Raw genomic sequence first — 20,360 nt, forward strand, 5'->3', positions numbered from 1 at the left:
CCCCCCCGCACTGTTCTTGAACCAGAACAGAGAACTTAATGTTTCCAGAGTTGTAGAGACTTGACTCAAGGACCCCGAGTGAGAGAGCAAAGGTCCTATCGGGCGTTTGGTGGTTTGTTTTTCCTGTTAAGAGCTACAAACAACTGCGTTCAGCAGCCCACGAGGAAACGAAACTTGCTTTTCTTTCTTTTTTTTTAATTAAAAGAAAAATTAAATGCTAGAAAGCTGTTTTTGTTAGAAGTCAATCTTAGATCCAGTTTCAGGAGTAATTATATAAGCATGTCATATATATAAATATTTTGCTAAAGAAATGACAATTTTTTTTAAAAGCAGAGCTCATGCTAATTAAAGACTGCATTCTGTCCCACTGCATAAGTGGCCCACAGGCGCTACTCCGAATGCAGCTCAAATTTAATTTCCAAACACCCCACATCGGCTTTCTGTGAGTTATGTAACCAATAAGACAGGCAGTCCACACTTGGGACACAATTTTTTTTTTTCAAAAGTGATTCACTTTTGCTTGAGTTCCTTCCACATCTCCAAGTAACAACTAATTATTCAAGAAATATCCTTTTGTCTCCTTATGGTCATTAGCACATTTTTTTAAAAAATTTTTTATTAGGTATTTTCTTTATTTTCATGTCATATGATATCTCCTTTCCCAGTTTCCCCTCTGAAAAAAAGAAAAAAAATAAAATAATAAAATTAAAACAAAAAACAATCCTGTTCCCTCCCCTGTCCCCCTGCTCACCAACCCACACTCTCCAGCTTCCTGGCGCTGGCATTCCCCTACACTGGGGCATAGAACCTTCATTTTTAAAAGAGATGCGGCTACTACATGAGGCTGTGTGAATCTCACAAATACAGTGTGCTTTGTACCAACAATCAGAGCTGAGTCAGCATTTTAACAGGAGTAGCATGTACCTTTACCCCTGGGCCCTCTTGTTGGTTCCCAAGGCTTTGAGGACAAAAGACCACTGCCAACCATTTGCCACTGCAGAACTGATACAGCACACATTAGGCACTACTTATTCCTTACCAAGTATCTCATCAGGAAGCTGAGAGTTTTCTCCAACACTAGATCCAGGATGTGAGTAGAGAGAACCTGCACATTCTACAGTATTTTTGGAATCTTTAACATTTTAAAGATGTTAAGTCTTAGCCCCTTAGGTATGAACGAAACCTAAATTGTAAGCATCTCTTAGGTAATTTCTAGCATAATATATAAACGTGTATATAAATCTGAATGCATGTTTACATAATACACACATATGATAAATATATGCAAATAATGTGTGCGTGTATCTTAAAATTTTGGTTCTCCGATGCTTCCGTAAAGCTAATTTGATTTATCTTGCCTTTTCAGATGGATACAGTTTAAAAAGTTAGATAACTGGACAGGCAGTGGTGGCTCACGCCTTTAATCACAGCACTTGGGAGGCAGAGGCAGGCCGGTCTCTATAAGTTTGAAGCCAACGTGGTCCAAAGAGTTAGTTCCAGGACATCCAGGGCTACACAGAGGACAAGTTAAAGAATTTACCAAGGTTACCTGGATAGTAATGAGCAGAGCTGGCTTGGCTAATTCCAAAGTCTACTCACACGTGTTTTATACCAACACAGGAAGCACTTCAATGCAGATTCACTGATGGCATAAATCTTTGCATTATATTGTTTTTTCATTTTCAAGTGAAAGTATATGTTTTTTTTTTCAAATTAGGTAATGGATGAAACCCAAGTATATTATTGCTAGAAGATATTCTATATAGAATAATTCTGTTTGTAGTGTGGTTTGTATGAAAGAGAGGCTAATTGTGGGGACCCTTGTATGAGTTTGCAATTGTACACATCCCTGCATATAGCGATGGGGACCAGAAGATTTTAGGATGTCTTCCTCCATCATTCTACCATAGTTCAGTGAAACAAGATCTCTTACTGAACTGAATTCAGCCAGGCTAACTCCTGGAATCCACTTATCTCCTGCCCGAGAGATGAAATTATAGGTATACAAAGCCATCTCAACATATGTATGTGAGGGATTTGAACACAAGTCTTTACTCTTGTGTAGCAAGTATTTTTTTTCCCACTTAGACAAATTTTCCCAGATCTGGAAAGAATTATTTTTTAAGGGGATAATTTAGTACAGGGATGTTCAATGTTTTCTAATATAATTAAAGACTGATCAACTCAAAGATGTTACACACTGGCCACATATATACCTGTTGTAACTTAAAGCATTGGTATTCCTCTTTGAAGATTTGTTTCTAATTATTTGTGACAGAGGGTATTATGTGCACATTAGTTAAGGTGTCCCTGGAGACCAGAGGAAGGTGTTCGATCCTCTGGAATTGGAATCATAGTTGTTGTGAACTGCCTGTTAGTTGTTGTGACCTATTGGGAATTGAACTCCGGCCCTCTGCAAGAGTAGTGTGTACTCTTAACCTCCAAGCCATCTCTTCACCTCCAGACTATTGCCATTCTCGGTTGAGATGTTTTGCCATGTGTTTAAATTCCATTAAACTTACAGAATTTCGAAGAAGTAAAGCCACACATTCAAGATGTTCCAAACTCATTTAAAAGTTTTCTAGTAACTAAATTAAGCACGATTTTTAAAATTTTAAATTAAGGCTCAGTTGTCAGTTCCTCTGTCACTCTAGCACATGCCAAGTATTCAGAACCCTCACTGATCATGACACCATAATAAAAATAGCAAATATATAAATCAACAGAGATTTACCAGATCTTTAAGGAAACAATGTTGCTTAATTGGATCAAAGTCAAATGCCACTCTCTTGTAAAAGCAAGGAACAGAGTGGGAGGAAAAACTTAGAAACCATATATCTGATAAAGTAAAAATTTAAATCCATGTAGCCATATATGCCAAACAATGCCATCCCCACCTGTGGAAGCTAGTCTTACGTCAACTTAACAGAGTCATATAAGAGGAAAGGACCTCAATTGAGAAATATCCTGCTGTAAAGCATTTTCTTGGTGATTGATGAGGGAGAGTCCAGCCCATTGTGGTTGGTCCCAATCCTGGGCTGGTAGTGCTAGGTTCTATAAAAAAGCAGGATGAGCAAGCCATAAGGAACAAGCAAGGAGCACCCATCCGAGGCCTCTGGATTAGCTCCTGCCTCCGGAAACCTGCCATTTGTGTTTCTGTCCTGACTTCCTCCAATGGTGAACTATGATGTAGAAGTGTAAGCTGAATAAGCCCCTTTCTCTCCAACTTGCTTTTAGGTCATGGTGTTTCATCACAGCAGTAGAAATCCTAACTAAGACATCATCTGTTGACTTAGAAAGACCATCTGAAGGAAGTCAATCCCATTGAGGTGACTAGAGTAAAGGAACAGGGCTATTTTATATTGAATAGTACAAACCCCACAGAGACATTTTATTCTTACTTAGCTTAGTGACATGTACACAGAGCTCAGGTTGTCCCTGAATGATCCTGTGTTACTGATCCAAGCTGGGTCTGCTCTGTGCCTCATTCTCAGAAACTCCAGGATACAAAATGATACAAAGTTCCGAGGTGAACATTCCTCTTGCTTCCTCATGGATGCCTGCTGACCTCAATGAGCAAACACAGTGTGTCTTTCTTCTACCCTCACCTGACATACTTACCTCCATTGCTAAAAATCTCGGGCAGGATGCTCAAGGAGCGCCTTCCCAATGTTTAAATGACCTACGTGACAGTAATTCTCAAAGGAACGAGGTTTTAAAGACTTCTTTGTGAGCAAGTGTATTCCAATTAACGTTCCATTTACTTACCTGTTTGCCTTTTGAAGAACACCAAATAGACTGCTCAGCGAGGTGTCATTCTGAAACACGTCTGGTAGGCTTGACAGAAGTTGCCACACTTCTCTTCGCTGCTGCACTTGAGAGAAGAAGGACAGCATCTGGACAAGTCCCTGGAACACCCTCTTCTGATTGTCGGGGTCACTTGACATCTTCAGAAGCCAAACCGCAAAGAAAAAAGATGATATGTTAGCATTTGTAATCACACGGTTTACTGTCTTTTGAAAGATTTAAAAGAAAAAAAAAACTGATTTTTTTCACATTCACGCTGTTTTCAAATCTTCACTCTGTTTGAAGCCATCTCTTTCTTGGAAAAACTGCCAACATCTCTAAACATCAATGGATTTTTTTTCCCCTTTAGAGTCCCAGATATTAGCATATTTAAAGTTTGACTAACAAAATCGTATTGTTATAAAATGTTCTATGTTAGATATTAAGAATTTAAAGCTGACTTAATTAAAAAGAAAATGAACACATTAATTTCTGAGCATTTTCCTTCTTTTAATATTTTATTGGTTCTTTGGGAATTTAATACAATGTGTTTTGCTCATACTCAACCACTACCCCCCATACCCACTACCCTTCCCTACCACCCAATTTGTGTTGTCCTGTTTTTGTTTTCTTGCCCATCAAATCCAACTTGTTCATATATTCCCTGATGAGCAGCTTCCCCCTGGAGTGTGGTCACCTTATCAAGAGTTATACTCTTAGAGAAAACTGACTCTCCTTTACCCAACATCTATCTCTCAGTTGTCAATACCTCCTTGACTAGTATTGAGACATCCTGCCCACCTCTCCGCTCCATGCTGGGATTTGGTCTATCTTGAGTTTGTCTTATGCATGCTTCCCCAATCACCATGAATTCATATGTACATCTTCGTTTTTATGTCCACTGGACTTTGAATCGTGTTTTTTCTCCTTATAACATTTCCTGGGAGATCCAGCCATATTACTCCCATATCTTTTATTAACTAGGATGTCTATTTTTGGTGGAGATCCATTAAAACTAATGTGTGTGGGAAAATGCCGGAAATATTTTATAGATAAACTCATGTAGAAATATATTTGCCAAAGTGCTTACTATCAGAGCTATACCTAATAGAATAAAATGTTTTCAGATTCTGTTGCAAAGTTATGGACATTAGTTATAATGAACCCCTAACCTGATCACCACACTATCAATAACTGTACTGTATCAATAAGCCAGGAAAAGTATGGCTTTTGAATCACATGATCCAGGTAGTGTCTTCAGAAGTCTTTCTTCATTACGTTCTCAACAAAAGCAATTCTCCCCATAACCCCGCCATGCCAGTCAGGATGGACCTTCCATCGGTCTTAATTCCCCATAACCCCGCCATGCCAGTCAGGATGGACCTTCCATCGGTCTTAATTTGATTGGTTTTGAACAGGATACCTTTGGCTACTCAGGTTACTTTACCTGACTGAAGAATTTAAGCGAAGAAGTTTTTTGTTTGTTTGTTTATTGTTCTTATTTTTGTTTTCTAGTACTGGGGGTTTGAGCAAACCTTTTACTCCTGAGATACATCCCCAGCCCTCTTACAATTCAAGGATGGGAGGGTTTTATATAATATTTGAGCTATTTGAGCAATAGTGTCCTTAACCTGGCTCTTTTGAAAACCAGATGACTAAAAGATACATTTGTGGTGGTGCACACCTTTTATCCCAGCACTTGGGGGACAGAGGCAGGAGGATCTCTTCGTTCAAGGCCAGCCTGGTCTACAGGACAGCCAGAGAAACCCTGTCTTGAAAAAAAGAACCAAAAAAAAAAATTAAAAATCACTTTCAGTTTAATTTAGAGAATCAAGGGTAAATGTTAAAGTAGGCATGCTTTATTTATTGTTTATAAATTTGTGAAGAATTTTGAATTTTTTCAAACTTTTGCTACATGTAGATTTCATTAAACTTAGCCTATTGGTGTCTTGATTTTGCCATCACGACTTAAGACTAGTATACACAGATGGCATGGTTTTATCAGAACAGAATTGGCTCTGATGTGTAAGATTTGAGGAACTAGCATAAATTATTCCATCAAAAGTCACAAAATGAAGTTTGATGTTGTGAGAAAAATAAAAAGACATCACCCATTTTTCTAACTTCCGACAACAATATGAGTCTTATCGCTGAATTATTAAACTTGCACTCTGTCCTATGTAACCACACTTCCAGATCTCAAGGAACACACTCATTATTCAACATAGAGCCAAGCCGTATTTCATCTGAGGTGTAAGTACATTAGCTATATGAAATATTTCAAATTCAACATCAAATCATTTCAGTCCCGCATATTTTAATGATAAATATCTCATACTTAACATCAAATCCCGGCTGTAAATGTTTATGTAGGAAGAAATTATGCTGAAGATCTACAAATATTCCAGTCAATATTTCCTAGTCCAAGTGGGCTACAGAGTTGCTTAGTAATTTATAGTGAGTCAGTTTGGGGACCCAAAGAATGGAAGCGTAACCCCTCTAATTATGCATAAAATTTTAATATATATATCGAATATATAAAATCTGCACTCACCTGAGAGACCTGATATTTTAGTTCCTGGAGCGAGGACTCTAAAAGTGTCATGTTTGAAAGGCAAAATTTGTTAAAAACATTTTTTCCTAGGGTGATCCAAGAAAAGGCATAGTTCGCAGTGTACCCAGGGTAGGTCTCACAGAGCTCTCTTCGTATGGCTTCTGGAGTTGAATTTTGCTTCAGCAGCTAAAAGTATGTGAGAGAATTGGGAAGTGATATTAGAAAACATGAATAGGAAAAGATTTTCATCCTCAAGGTCACTGGCCTATCTTCACAACAGCGGTGTTTAAAGTTCTGCTTTTCGAAACAGTTTCGCCATGTTAAGCTACAGAGGAAGAGTATGCACAAAGGTATAAATTCTTGCCATGGTTTTGATTTAAATTGTTCACATGTCATTTGCATAACTGAACCTACTTCTTATGTTTGACCAGAGAACATAAAAGCACCCAATGTTTCCTGACCAGAATCTTTGTGAGTAACTACTATGTTAATCTTTCCTGCGCTTTGTGTGGCAAAAGCTCAAGTGTGTTAACTCTGTGATGTTTCTTGTAAAATTGGGCATAAGCTTTGGAAGACCTCAAAACAAATGCTTCCAGATCTGCTCTTAGGACCAAAAGTGGATAGATGGCTGGCATTTCCTTTTAATCTCATGTGCAGAAAGATAAAAAAGGAAGAAAATATGAAAATGTTACTTAAGCAGATAAATCAAGCTAATTACAGCAAGCAATAATGGGAGGTAATTTTCCTGATCGCATCATTGTAACTGGCCAATGTTTTCCATAGTACAGAAGAACCATGGAATGCTCCTACAGCCATGCTGTGCTTTACCATAATAGTTTATGCACTTGCAGTGTTAATTGCATTTAATTGTAATACTCAGGGGTCCAGTAGATAACTCATATGACCCTATGAGGTAATGGCTAACTCCATTCTCTCCTTAAGTTTACATCATAAAATTTATACTCTGTTCTCCAGCAACTTAATTCCTAAGTATAATGGAACAAGACAGGATCCACTTATCTGGGAGGCATTGGAAGTGCTAGGTTTTCTGGTCATTCATCCACAGCTCTGATCTAACATTACACATAAACTCACCCTGAAGTGATTTCTCTCCTCATTCCTGCAAGGGTTGCAGAAAGCAGCAAAGAGAAAGAAAGGAATCGGAGAGATTGCTGACACAGGTATCAATATGTCATCCTAATTCTTACATCCCTGCCTTATTCCAACTACTCCAAAAATATGTGTCCATATATACAAAATTCACTTGGGGCTTCCATCTCTGTGGCTTTGTGCTGTCTCACAAAATTCTAAACTCTCATCCCATATGAAACAGAGAACTTGGAAGTTCCTATGCAGTAAAGCAGCAATTTGGTGAACAGTCTTTCTATTTCATGCATTACAGAAATTGTCTGATCCAATACAAACGCCTGGGAAGCAAGAAGAAAGTATAATGGAATGGTACAGATTTTCCTTGTGACCCAGTGAGGGGAGGACTTAGGCTGGAATGAATTGGGAATGCTGAAGAACTCCAAGTCACCAAGGGAAGCTTAACAATCATGAACGTGACAGAATACCAATGTTCAATGTCTAGAATATACATACTATAATGTCTAGATTATATATACGGTAGTAAGAAAGTCTTCTATCACAACCAGCACAGGAAAGTTCTGCATAGTTGTTGATTATGGTGTCTTTTCATAGAATCCATTTTGTGCTATTTCTGCTTATTTATATGATTTGGTTGGATAGGGCATGACTCAGTTCAATGAGATGCCTCTGTTACATACAATGGTAACCCAAGAGTCAGTAATAAATTCACAGTGAGCAGTAGTGGCTAAGATTACTGGAATGGAGATAAATGTCAGAGGCATGTCTGTGACTCAAATGGGAGAAATACCTGCTACAAAGATAAAGTGTGTGAGAGAGAAACGGGGAGAGAAGATGAGATGGGGAGAGAAAAGCAAGATGATGCAGGTAAGCCATATTTAATCCACAATAGCATCAGTATATGAACTAAGGTGGCTGAAAGATAGCAAGAAATTGAGAATGTAGCTAACTGCAGAGTGACTGTTGTTCTTTAAAGCTATTCAAATCCATTTTCTATGCACACACATATTCAGAGAGAGAGAGAGAGAGAGAGAGAGAGAGAGAGAGAGAGAGAAGAGACTCTGTAGACTGCCAGCTCATATCTCTTATAAAAGTGTGTTTATTAACTTTAAATCTGAGCGATCATAAAATAGGTTATCTCTGGGAAACAGAAAACTCCATAGGTAAACTCTCTAACATATGTTAAGGAAAAAAAATATTTCTACTTAGGGGGAGAGTTCTATATCTCTAATTTGTCCAAAGGTATTAGTGTGGAGGAGGCATCAGATGCAGAGTTTTACAGTTTCGTTTTTTATTTCCCTGCTACATAAAATTGAAAGATCATATAAAATATTACATTATTTCTTAGTAAGTCAAAACTGTAAGTTCAATTAAGGGACTTACCAGGGCAGTAAATAAATGCCCAAGGCCTTAAGGAATTTGCAATGTCTTAAAATTGAGCTATGATTGAAAAGTGTGTCCAAGCAAAGAACATGCCTGAGACAGTATTTAAATTGGAGATGTACTGTAAACCTCTTCCTGCTTGGGAGATCCCTCTCTCAATGTAAAATATGTTTGTCCATTGCAGAAATAAATGAAGTTACCTTTTCCAAATCAAGGATGCGTGTAAGAAATTGGCTACCGTTGAAATTTTCTGTGCCCATTCTTTCCAAATCGTAGCTTGGTCTAGGAGGTGCTGTGACTGTGACAGAAGGAAGAGTAGATTAGAAACTTACACACGTGCACATATGCTTGCAAGTGGGCACAGTCACATAAGATTGCATAGCTATGCTGTGGAACCCATGTGCCTCACAGCAAGCATGTGCGTACAGATGGCTCTCCCATGAACATTTCAAGCTGGCAAAATGGCAGATTGTGTAGGTTTTTCTTTCCACATAAAATCGTCATGGTTTTAGACAGCTCTTCTATTTCCTTCCCCACCCCCACAAACAATTTGATGGCATCTGCATTCGTTCCAGTTTCTGCCATTAAACTTCATCACCAGTGTTATGGTTCAATAAATAGAATCATTTCTGTGCGAGTTTAGAGGATTGAGGTGCCCTGACCAGCTCCATAGATCCATCATCTCCAACATCTGTTCCAAGGATCAACCAGTGCACATCTGGTGATGATGGTCTTTCTTTTTAATGATCCAGTTGGGATGCTGAAATCTGCTTAGGATCATAAATCCCTCCTCCCCAAGGTGGTTCCTGAATGATATTTCAGATCAAATAGAGGGGACAAAGCAATTAGTTTAGAATATAACATATTCTAACAAAGAAGTTAGTGTCTAGTACTACTTATAATGTGGTATAGTTTTCTGAGTATAGAATATTAATTAACTAGAGTGTAGATTCATATCTATACCATGACTATCTAGAAAACAAGTATGCTGGTTTTTATAAATATTGGGCTCAAGAATTTGTTATCTTCACGACAGAAAATATCAGCCTTTAAAGATACCAGTAACGTATTTCAGGAGGACATTTATTTTAGTGCCTATAGGGTTGAATAATTTAGCATCTGATTTCTCTAGACTCAAGCAATCTATTTATTAGATGACTATACCAGAGAAGCAGCATGAGCTGTAGATTCTGAGCAGAGCAGAGCTTACTAGACTGTGAGACTAACATTACTTCTGCTGTGCCTTAACCTACTCAAGCAGATAGTCACAGATCCGTCATAACAACATTAACTCCTGGGACAACTGGCCAGTGTATTGCCTATCATAGATTTAAATATTCCATTATGACCCTTCTTTCCCCCAAGGGCCAATAAAATTCCAACACACCAGGATCTTTTGTTCTGTTCTCTTATATGTGCCCAGCCCCTGAGGCACCAAGTAGAAGATTGCACACACCTAATTCATATTTGTCAAATGAATGTAAAACAGTCCTCTGGGTTGAGGGCTTGGGGTTCTAATTAGTGTTCCTTCAAGGTACCAGCATCACTCTGTTAAAAGTTAGAAATTTGTGTTTTTACAAAGCCACTAAATACTTCAACACACACACACACACATTTGAAGAGTTCTGGCTTTATGTGAAGCATGGTCAAGCTGAAGATTTTGAAATCTGGCATAAAGGGAGAGAAAGAAGCCTATGGCTCAAAGATCACTGGACATCCTCCATTGAATGCCTATTCTTCTTATGACCTAGTGCTTAAGCTCACTGGGCTTCCTGATCTTCTCCTGTTAAAATGAACGTTTGGACAAATATGTGAAGTACTTGACAGTCATTTTTGTTGCTGGAAATTCCATCCACCCCAGTTCTATTTATTTTGCAGGCGAAGTCCTGACTCAGCTCTGGGGCTTGGTACAATTCTCAATATCTAGACGTTTCTTCCTATAGAGGATTTCAGTCAGAACTTAATTTCTACTTATTCTGAAGAACTCTGCACAACCATACTGCCACACTCAGGCTGCCATGGGGAATCCTGGGGTCCCTTAGGGGCCATCTAAGCACTCCATTTTTATTTGAAAATCTGAAGTTGAAGCCTTTTAAAGAGTATCCCTTTTGCTGAGTGTTCCAAAAGTCTATTCGAAGCTTTACAAGAGAACTGGCTTACCCAATGATGTGTGACTTCTTTCTGGAACTTGGGTGCTCCGAAGTGATAAATTGCTGTCCCTCTTTGGGTTGGATGGCTTTTTCAGAATTTCACTAGAGAAGAAAAAGCAAGAACTCTCTGACTTTGTCCACAATAATTTCAATTAATTAAAGCAATGTATTATGCAGAGGTTCAGGGCTCCAAGGACTTGCAAACTTCTCACCTATTTTCTAGAATATTAAAGGATGGGGGTCACTTACTTAACCAATGTACCAATGAGCAGATAAGGTTTCCTGCCTGGTAAACTTTTATTCCTTGATGATGGACTAGATGAGACTTTAAATTAGTCATTAGTATTTTATTCTTGTAAAAAGAACTTACTTGAATAAAGCATTGCAGGCAAACACTGAAAATATTTATGGCACTCTTTTTCTTATTCAAAAGATGACAGATCCCAAGTACAGGAATCATGTTTTGAAGACAGAAACAAGGCCTGCTTATTTGTCACATATTTAAAAAAACAGTCTACTGCATTTAATTATGGATGACGTTTTGATTCTAAGGAGACTAGTGCTTACAGACAGATTCAAGGAAAAAGAAGAGAATTATCATTTGGTAAGTATCTAGTATGTGCCAGAGCATAGTGGGATTGATGCCCTTATAGATGGCACTAGGTATAAAGGGATAACATTCAGTCACATTTCTAATCCCACCAAATATGTCAATGTGGTGACAACTGTATCGTGGAGTCGGATATTCCCAGGCCACATAGCCATACTAGCTTTTGGAAGAAAATATTGAATTTTCTCAAATTTAGTAACCACCATTTTAAGAATGCATTCCCTATATTTATGACTAGTACTAAAATGTAAACACACACACACATACACACACACACAAAGAGAGAGAGGCAGAGACAGAGAGAGAGGAGAGCAAGTAAACATGTTTCCTTCCATTTTCCAGTAGGGAGTATTGAACTTAGAGCTTCAGGCACACCAGGCCAGAACTCGACCAGTGAGACATAATCACCAATCCCAAAACGTGGAAATAATTATATTTTCTTGAAAATTAGATACAACTAAAAACAAGTTCTTAAAACAGATTTGTCTTTTCCACAAACAGAATACCTCAATGGAAATCATTTTCAGAATTCTGGGAAATTGGTGAATGATGTGTGATTGTTTATGAAGTGCATAATTAAGATACATAAAGATGGCAAGAAATTCTACTTATAATTGCATTTCAGCCAGACTCCTGCGTTATAAAGCAGATCTTAGCAATTTCTAATTGGGCAGCTGTGTTCAGTGGCGGGTTTTGTTTTGGTGTCTTCTTTTTATAAAAATGGTAAGAAGAGGTAACATTTGTTTCCAGTCCCCAGTGTTTTTCCAATATTCTCCTTAAAATGTACTGGTTGCTCCAAAAGTTCTGCATTCTTAATGCACATTTGAATTATTCATGGCCATGACTATATTCCCCTAAATCTTTTTACATTCCTATGCTGACTACTTGGATGGAAAAGCCATTCAGATGAAAATAAGAACTGACCTGAACCTTCCCCTTCTCTCTCTCTCAAAAAAAAAAAGGCATTAGAAAGTTGGAGAAAGTTGGGTTTGCTTTACTTTTTTTCCTTGACTTTTTTTTTTCCAGTCCAGCTTGTAACTCTATAAGGAAGACCACTGAACATCAACACATTTTTAAAATAAAGAAAAAAAATAAGAATAGCAAAAACACCCTACCTTCATAAAAATTTTAAGGACCAGGGACAGGAAAAACAATCTGAGGAGACTGAGGAAGATCAAAAGAGCAAAGAAGAGCCAAGGGATAATACGCTGAATAGCGAATAGGAGGAAAGAGGGAGGAGGAGATGGACAGTTAAGAACTGTGGGCTTGAGGAAGCAAGGCTCCTTCTGTCAACACAGAGCCAGGCTACCCAGCTTCTCTTGTCACTTAACAGCCCTGGCAAGATGACAGCAGCTCCTTCCGTTCCTCTCCATCAGTGAGGTTCTGGTTCCAGACAAGGGGCTGTAGAGGTTCCGGTTCTGGGAGCATTCTCCCTAGACTAGAAAGTGACATGCATGCCTTGCCCACTTCCTTCTGTGAGTCTGGGCTGTGGGAGCACGGAGTTAGAATATTGTATGTACCTGACTTTGTCCTCCAGAAAAAAATCTCCCCTATTTTATTTCATATAGATACTATAAGTTGAAATACAACTTCTGTCAAACAGTGATCATTTTATTACCCCTCTAACAAGACAGAGAAAGGGGTAAAAATGATGCCAGCCTTCCTGAGTGGCATCATCTGAGCTTTCTAAGAGCATGCTTAGAGAGCATCAGGAGAGGAAGAGTGTCCTTTCTGTTACTTCACATAATTGATTCCCTCATATTTAAATGTTGTAACTTCTCCATTTTAGACTGTGACATCTTGGATACCAGGGAGCAAGCACCATGTCGCATTCACCTCTTCATTCTAGGTTCTAACCCAGCCCACGGAGCACTGAACCATCTGATCCAATGGCTGATTAAATAAATAAACAGTAGTGCTGGGATGTGGATAGCGCACATTGATTGGAGTTAGAGGAAACTAGAAATCTCAGTTCTGTTTCTTCCTAAAAGATCATGGACATAGTTTCCTTCATCTGTATGTTTAGGGACATGAACTAACTTAGTAGGTGAACTAAGCATCTGCATGGGACCCCTCACCATAGACATGTTCAAGTCTGCAGGCATCCTTGCAGAAGGTAACTCCCAGCAGTGGCCTTACAGACATAGACTTGTAATGTCACCCCTCCCTAGCCCTGCTCATCAGTAGCTTACCCACATGTATTAAATTTCTATTCTTTGTAATCACAATGACCAAATCAAATAGTAAAATCAAGAGTTTTGATATGCTCATGAGAGGAGGAGCTAAGCAAGGAGAGATGCAGGGGATGATAAGAAAATATGATGGGGCTGCTAAACCGGAACTATTATGGGTCATATTTGTAGAGCATAACCATTAGATTCACCACCTTAACCTGACCCCTTCATACCTGATTTTTCCTTCATTGCCCCACTATCCTACTGGCTCTCTAAGCCATGCCTAAGAATGTCTTTACTTGCTTCTGTCAGAGGCTATTTGACAATACAGTGTCTGGAGACATAGTCACTTGTCACTACCTCAGACAGGATGCACTTGGTACTTAGGAGGCAGAGGTGAGTAATGATGCTACACACCCCCAACACACTGTCCAGCAATGAATTATCTGTCCCAAGTGTCAACTGTACCAAAGCTGAAAAGGGCTGCATGAGTCAGACACCTGTGGGTGATCTCACGTGGACAACTCATGCCCAGAATAGCTGTAATAAACTCATCTGACATCTATCTCATATTGGATAGCTCTGGGAGTATATGAAAACATGCAAAACATTCAGATGGCCTCAGAATTTGACACATAGGGCCATCTGATTCAAGAAAATTTATCTTTGGAAGTGAGCCAAGAGTGTCTGACACACATCAGCAAGTGGCCCATAGCGTTATTTAGTGGACCTCCATTGGACTAAGATGTGTGTACACGTACCACAGAGTTGGTTGAGGACCTTTCTTCTAACATGCCAGAGAGGAGGGCTTTGCCTCAGTAGCAAAGATTTATGAAGATCTCTTTGGAGCAGAACTCCATGAGAAAGATGTTTTGTATTAAAAAATTCCACTCAGTTATGATGAAAACTTAACCCAGAATAGACCTGACTTCTCAGACATGTCTACCAACAGCTACATTTGGGAAATGTCACATTTATCTATATATGTCATCATAATAGGATTTCTGCACTTGTACCGGGTGGCAGTGTTTCCTGTGAGAGAATGACTACCTGGATAGGTAATGTCTGTGTGCCGTGGTGAAGTCTGTCTATAAAAAGCACTCTCACTAGGAAAGAGACATATGGCCCATCCTGGAAAGAAGCGTCTGACATTCTTTTTTTATCTCTAAGGGTTAGTTAAAATTTTGTAAGTATTTTTCACTTCTCCTAGGAATCATAATCATATGTAGTGACATCTGGAAGAAAAATGTTCTGTAAGGCTGCATCTGATCCCAGTTCCACCTGTCATTCATCACTGACTTAACAACGGATAGACTCGGGACACTAGAGTGGCCATGGAGGCGTTCACACTTGCTTGGTGCAGTTGGCTTTCCTAGGTATCCCTGAGCCGAAGTCATTCACAGAAAAATTTTAATTGCTTTAATTATCTCTCTGATTTTCTTCTGACCTTCATTCTTCAAGGGTCGACCACCACTTCAGATATAATACCTGCCTGTGCCTTTCTAAACCATTCTCATCTAGGTCTCCCAGTTATGATCAAGATTTATCCAGTCCTTTAATATGTTGATCTCTCCTAGGGTTTTAATATTCATTGGAAGGCCTTTGGGTTTGTAGTATCTAACTAGAACAAGTATATGTCTGAAAGATGTTCAAGGTCCTGTGTTGAGTGGATGAGGAAACATGTTAGAGAAGACAAGTGTTAGGAACATGGGGAATGGAGAGGAAGAGGCAGCACCAGTGACTTTTTAACGGCAATGTGCGGTTATGTTCTACACAGACGCAGAATAGATGCGGCAACACTGAGGCTATTCATGAAAATCACTAAAAAAGCTATTTGCCTGTCTCTCCTTGCTGATCAATCCATGCCTTCATCTATTTGTTTTTTTTTTCATTAAGTTCTAGGACTCTTTCTCTGTGGTTTATCCTAAACACATCTACTATTCTAACACAGCCACAACTTCTATTCTTAGTGAAAGAACCTTTGTTAGCACAATTTCACAAATGGTGTGTGTGTGTGTGTGTGTGTGTGTGTGTGATTAAAGCTTGAGCCAAGGGCTTTGACTCATGCTAGGCAAGAACTGAGCTGCAGCCTCAGCACTCAAAGGTGGCCCCTGGGAGAACTCTCTTGCCGTCTCCCTACCCAAATCTACTTCTACTCTAATGATACATCTAACAGCAAGATCCACAATGTTTTAAGAAAGCTGTGTGACAAGTCACCATTAATGTGTAATGTTCTGGGCATAGCGAGAGCCGAGAACAAATATTCATCACATTTACCATATTATGTGATCATTTGACTGTTATTTTGTCTCTCTGCCTCTTCCTCCGAGGCTCTAAATTCTTGTTGAGCATGAAATGTGCATAATTCATCTCTGCATCTGAAGCAGCTTACATCGTCTGTAGCACATTTTGTGTAGTCAATGTATTCAATCTGGCTGAAAAACTGGCCTATGTGACAGCTAATGCATCTTTCCAGTTTGTTCTTAGAGAAATTAAGTTTAACCTTTATTTTAACACAAATTCCACTTAAAATGACTATAGTTTGAAATTAAGACAACATAGGAACTATATATACATCCTATTTCATCTCTACACTCAAACTCCTTCCTCCTTATCTTGTTTCCAATGTTTTCAGATTAATTTCAAAACTCAATTATATTTGTTATATTTTCTAACACACACACACACACACACACACACACACAAATTCCCTGAATAAATCATATTGGCTATTTTTCCAATTCTGCAGGGGCCTTCAAATAGTATCAAGGACATGAATTTACAAGCCATGGGTCATGGAAAAGTATGATCAAGAGCAGGAGCGGAATCTGTAGAGGCAGATGCACCCCTCCCCAGAGTCCCCAGGAATGCTGAAGCACTTCTCCAAATAATGACCCTGTGAGCTCTGAGGGGGTGATCTCTGCCCTTCACCGACTGTGTGAGCAATGGCATGGGCCGGAGGTTCCCACTGTGTGATGTATTCTTAGACACTGTGTAGGGAAGAAGTAGAGTGGTAAGCTCTGTGATGTCAAACTATCTATCGCTCTAGGGAGCAGGAAAGCTGTAAATCCAACCATCTCTCTGCCACACAGATGCTGAGTTCAGCATCTTTGTTGTTGTTCTCATTGCTGTGTTTTCTTTCTTCCTTTCATTGTGAAGCAAATGCCTAGAGGAGTATGAATTTAATAACAGAAGTCTAGTGTCCAAATCAAAATCACATCACAACACCAGGCCACCGGCCAGGCAGCAATGACTGCAGTGTGACTGTATCATTCAGAAGAACATCTATTAAGGGCAACATTGCGGGCCTCGTTTGATGCCACCAAAGGTGCTTCTTTCCTCACTGTGAGATCAGAAGAGGAAGACTGTTTGGGGTTTTAATGAGGCTCTGCTGGTGAATCTTCTTTCACCAAAGGGAAACAATTTAGGAGTTTACCGAGTAGCCAGGTGCCAGTTTCATTGCAAGGCTGTATAAAGCATAAAAGTTAATAGTATGCCAGAAAATATCATTAATACAATTTTATGATTGTACATAATTTCCTAAATTAAGCTCCAGTTAGTTCAGAAAAAATTCTGAATGTGCAGCAATATGCAATGAAATAGATAAATAACCTGGAGGTTAGAGAATCATTTTAAATAATAGCCATGACCAATTGCATTTGACTCTCTGTGCTAGGACATAGGAACATCCATCCCCCTTTGGGGAAAACTGTATTATTTCCATGAGGCCCCTGTGACAAGTAAAACATGCCATAAAGATAAGACAAGATAGATAGATAGATAGATAGATAGATAGATAGATAGATGGATGGATGGATGGATGGATGGATGGATGGATAGATAGATAGATAGATAGATAGATAGATAGATAGATAGATAGATAGATAGATAGATAGATAGATAGATGGGTGGGTGGGTGGATGGATGGATATATAGATATAGATATAGATAGATAGATAGATAGATAGATAGATAGATAGATAGATAGATAGATAGATAAATAGATGAATAAACAGTAAGTAAATATCCCAGTGTCTTCTCTAATGCTTAGGTTGGAAAACACCTATCTCAGGCAACCATCCCTCACAAGGCTTCCTTTTTATCAATGAACATAGTTCCTTTTTTCCCTTAAGTATGGAGAAGGCATTGCTTAAGTATTTTCTTAAGCCTTTTCAAGGAACAGAAGGGTTTTTGCCTTCTCTATCTCTGTGTCAACAGGAATGGTGTCTGCCCTGTGGAAGTGTCATCAGCATTATTTGTTGAATAAATTAATAAACAAGTGACACTGTTAGAGTTGTTTCAAGCACTGAACCTGAATAACTCACTAAAGCTACAAAACCCATGAGAATTCTCAACCCAAAGGCAACAATTGTATGTTCCACATTGTTTCTCATGGTAATTCTTGACATGATTACAGTTTATGCTAAAATGGTTGCAGTTGATCTTTCTGAAATTATCAGTCATTTATAGGATGATGGCCAAATTGACTCTGATACAATTAAAGCAGAAGCTGTGCTACATGCCAAGGAATTTAACATTCAAATTTGAGAACCAACTATCTCTAATCTTTTACTCAGCAAGCCTTTTAAAGAAATCTGTAACTGTTTTCTCACAGTTGATTTAAATTACAATTTGGTTGCAGTTCTATTGACAGGTAGGCTCCTGGGCATCTCTTTAAGATTAGATTTCCAGGGAGAAAAGTTGACGTTATAAATGATAAGGCTGCGATTGGTCTCTATTGTCTATCTTCATTCTTTAGCTGTTTTTCACGTCATCAAACAGAACATGAATTAACCCCATTTAAAGGTTGTTGTTTAATCACTGTACTTTGGGGGTAGAGGTTCTCTGTGGAGCCCTGGCTGTTGTAGAACTGGAACTAGCTTTGTAGTTCAAACTGGCCTTGAACTCAGAGATCTACCTGCCTCTGCCTCCTGACTACTGGGACTAAAGGCATGATCCACCACACACACACACACACACACACACACACACACACACACACACACACCCAGCTGATTACTGTACTTTCAATGTTTTTACTTTGCATTTTGAGACCTTCAGCTTTCTTATTTGCACTTCCTGGTTTTCATTATAACTTGAAGGACCACATATAGTAATATAAATGCATCATTCTTCCTGGAGATGAGTCCCTGCTGTTTACTTTATATCTGTGACTGAGTCTTAGGACAATGTGTCGCTGACAAGGTAGGGAGGTACAGAGAATCTTTGAGAGAAGCAAAATAGAACCTCAAACCATTCATCTTAAGACAGAAAATCTGAGGAACTAACCGACTCAGAATAAATAGAATGTGCTCAATCTTTCCTAATGCTGGGACTTCAGTATCTACTCCGCTCTTTCACAGTCCCAGCCACTCACAGGATATAAACGTTCACATAGTTCTCAGATGGATACACTGGTTGTTTCACAAGGAAAGACAACTGATCTCTCAGAAAAACTCAAGTGTATCTAAAAAGCCCCGCCCCCATCTCCCCACCCTCCAACTCACTCCAATCCCCGCCACACACACACACACACACACCCGTACCTTTCTTTAAATAGTGTTTCATCAATTCCCTTCCTGCGGAGCAGATCTCGTGGCCCATAGGGTGTGTCTTTACATTTAGAGTCTGTGTCACAGAGGAGGGTTTGTAGGAATGGGAAGAATCCAGCACTGGGAAGGTTTCGAGGTGCGAGGTAACCTGAAATTAAAAAATAAAGGTGACGTCACTGTGACAGATGTACCTGGGAAGGGAGAGAATAATAGTAAGTAATAGCTGCATTTGATAAAATTAAAATTACATTTTGGGTAAGACTGTCTGGGACCTTAAAATCAGTCCCACCTTGGCAGATAACGCTGGCCCAGAGACTTTTCTCTTTACCTTGATTTTCCTAGACTTCCTAAAATGAATCAAAGGACTTAAAGATGCTGGTTGCCCCATGGGCTCCTCTACCTCATTCTAAAGAAACACTGTAAAAAATTGTTTCTTATTTTTGACTACGTGTGTGTGTGTGTGTGTGTGTGTGTGTGCCTGTGATGGAGGATATTCGTCTGAATGCAGGTACCTGCAGCCAAAGAGGGCATAAGGAGCTGAAGTTCAGACAGTTATGAGTCACCCAGTGTGGGTGCTAGGAATACAACACAGACCCTGGCAAAGAACAGCAAGTGGTTTTAACCACTGAGTTGGTCCAGCCCCTCTAAAATAATGCTAAAAGGTAGTTTTAAGAACTCTTGTTAAGAGCAGTTTAAAAATAAATCTATGTCTATGTGATAAGAGATTATGTAACCCTTGGGCATGCCAACTCACATAGGGAAAGTTTATAAAGTTTGCCCAGGAGAACAGATTTAATAACAACAAAAAAATCTATATACTTTAAAGTAGTATAAATAGAGTATTCCAAATCCTTTAAAATACATAATCACATTTGTATTAAAAACCTGAAAGATCAGGCCAAAAAAAGTTTATGGACTTTTAAATTTGGGTGCTACATTTCATGTGAATTTCCTTTCTTCTTTCTGACTGTATATTAGCTTTCCCCACAATATATAAGTCTGATTTTGTAATCAAATGAATACAACCAACTTTGCAAAGGCTAA

General features: G+C 38.9%; 1 protein-coding gene across 1 annotated transcript in view; it reads right to left on the reverse strand.

The window, feature by feature from the left end:
- The window catches only part of Abca12 (ATP binding cassette subfamily A member 12), a 167,457-nt gene that overhangs the window by 92,202 nt on the left and 54,895 nt on the right, over nt 1–20,360 (reverse strand). Inside the window, exons 3-7 of the mRNA XM_031367854.1 lie at nt 19,311–19,464; nt 10,991–11,082; nt 9,031–9,128; nt 6,341–6,526; nt 3,769–3,947 (exon numbers count right to left, since the gene is read on the reverse strand). Of these exons, the coding sequence (XP_031223714.1) occupies nt 3,769–3,947; nt 6,341–6,526; nt 9,031–9,128; nt 10,991–11,082; nt 19,311–19,464 (709 nt within the window). The remainder of the gene's footprint in view (nt 1–3,768; nt 3,948–6,340; nt 6,527–9,030; nt 9,129–10,990; nt 11,083–19,310; nt 19,465–20,360) is intronic.

Source organism: Mastomys coucha, unplaced genomic scaffold (assembly GCF_008632895.1).
Source record: "Mastomys coucha isolate ucsf_1 unplaced genomic scaffold, UCSF_Mcou_1 pScaffold14, whole genome shotgun sequence".
NCBI classification, from domain to species: domain Eukaryota; kingdom Metazoa; phylum Chordata; class Mammalia; order Rodentia; family Muridae; genus Mastomys; species Mastomys coucha.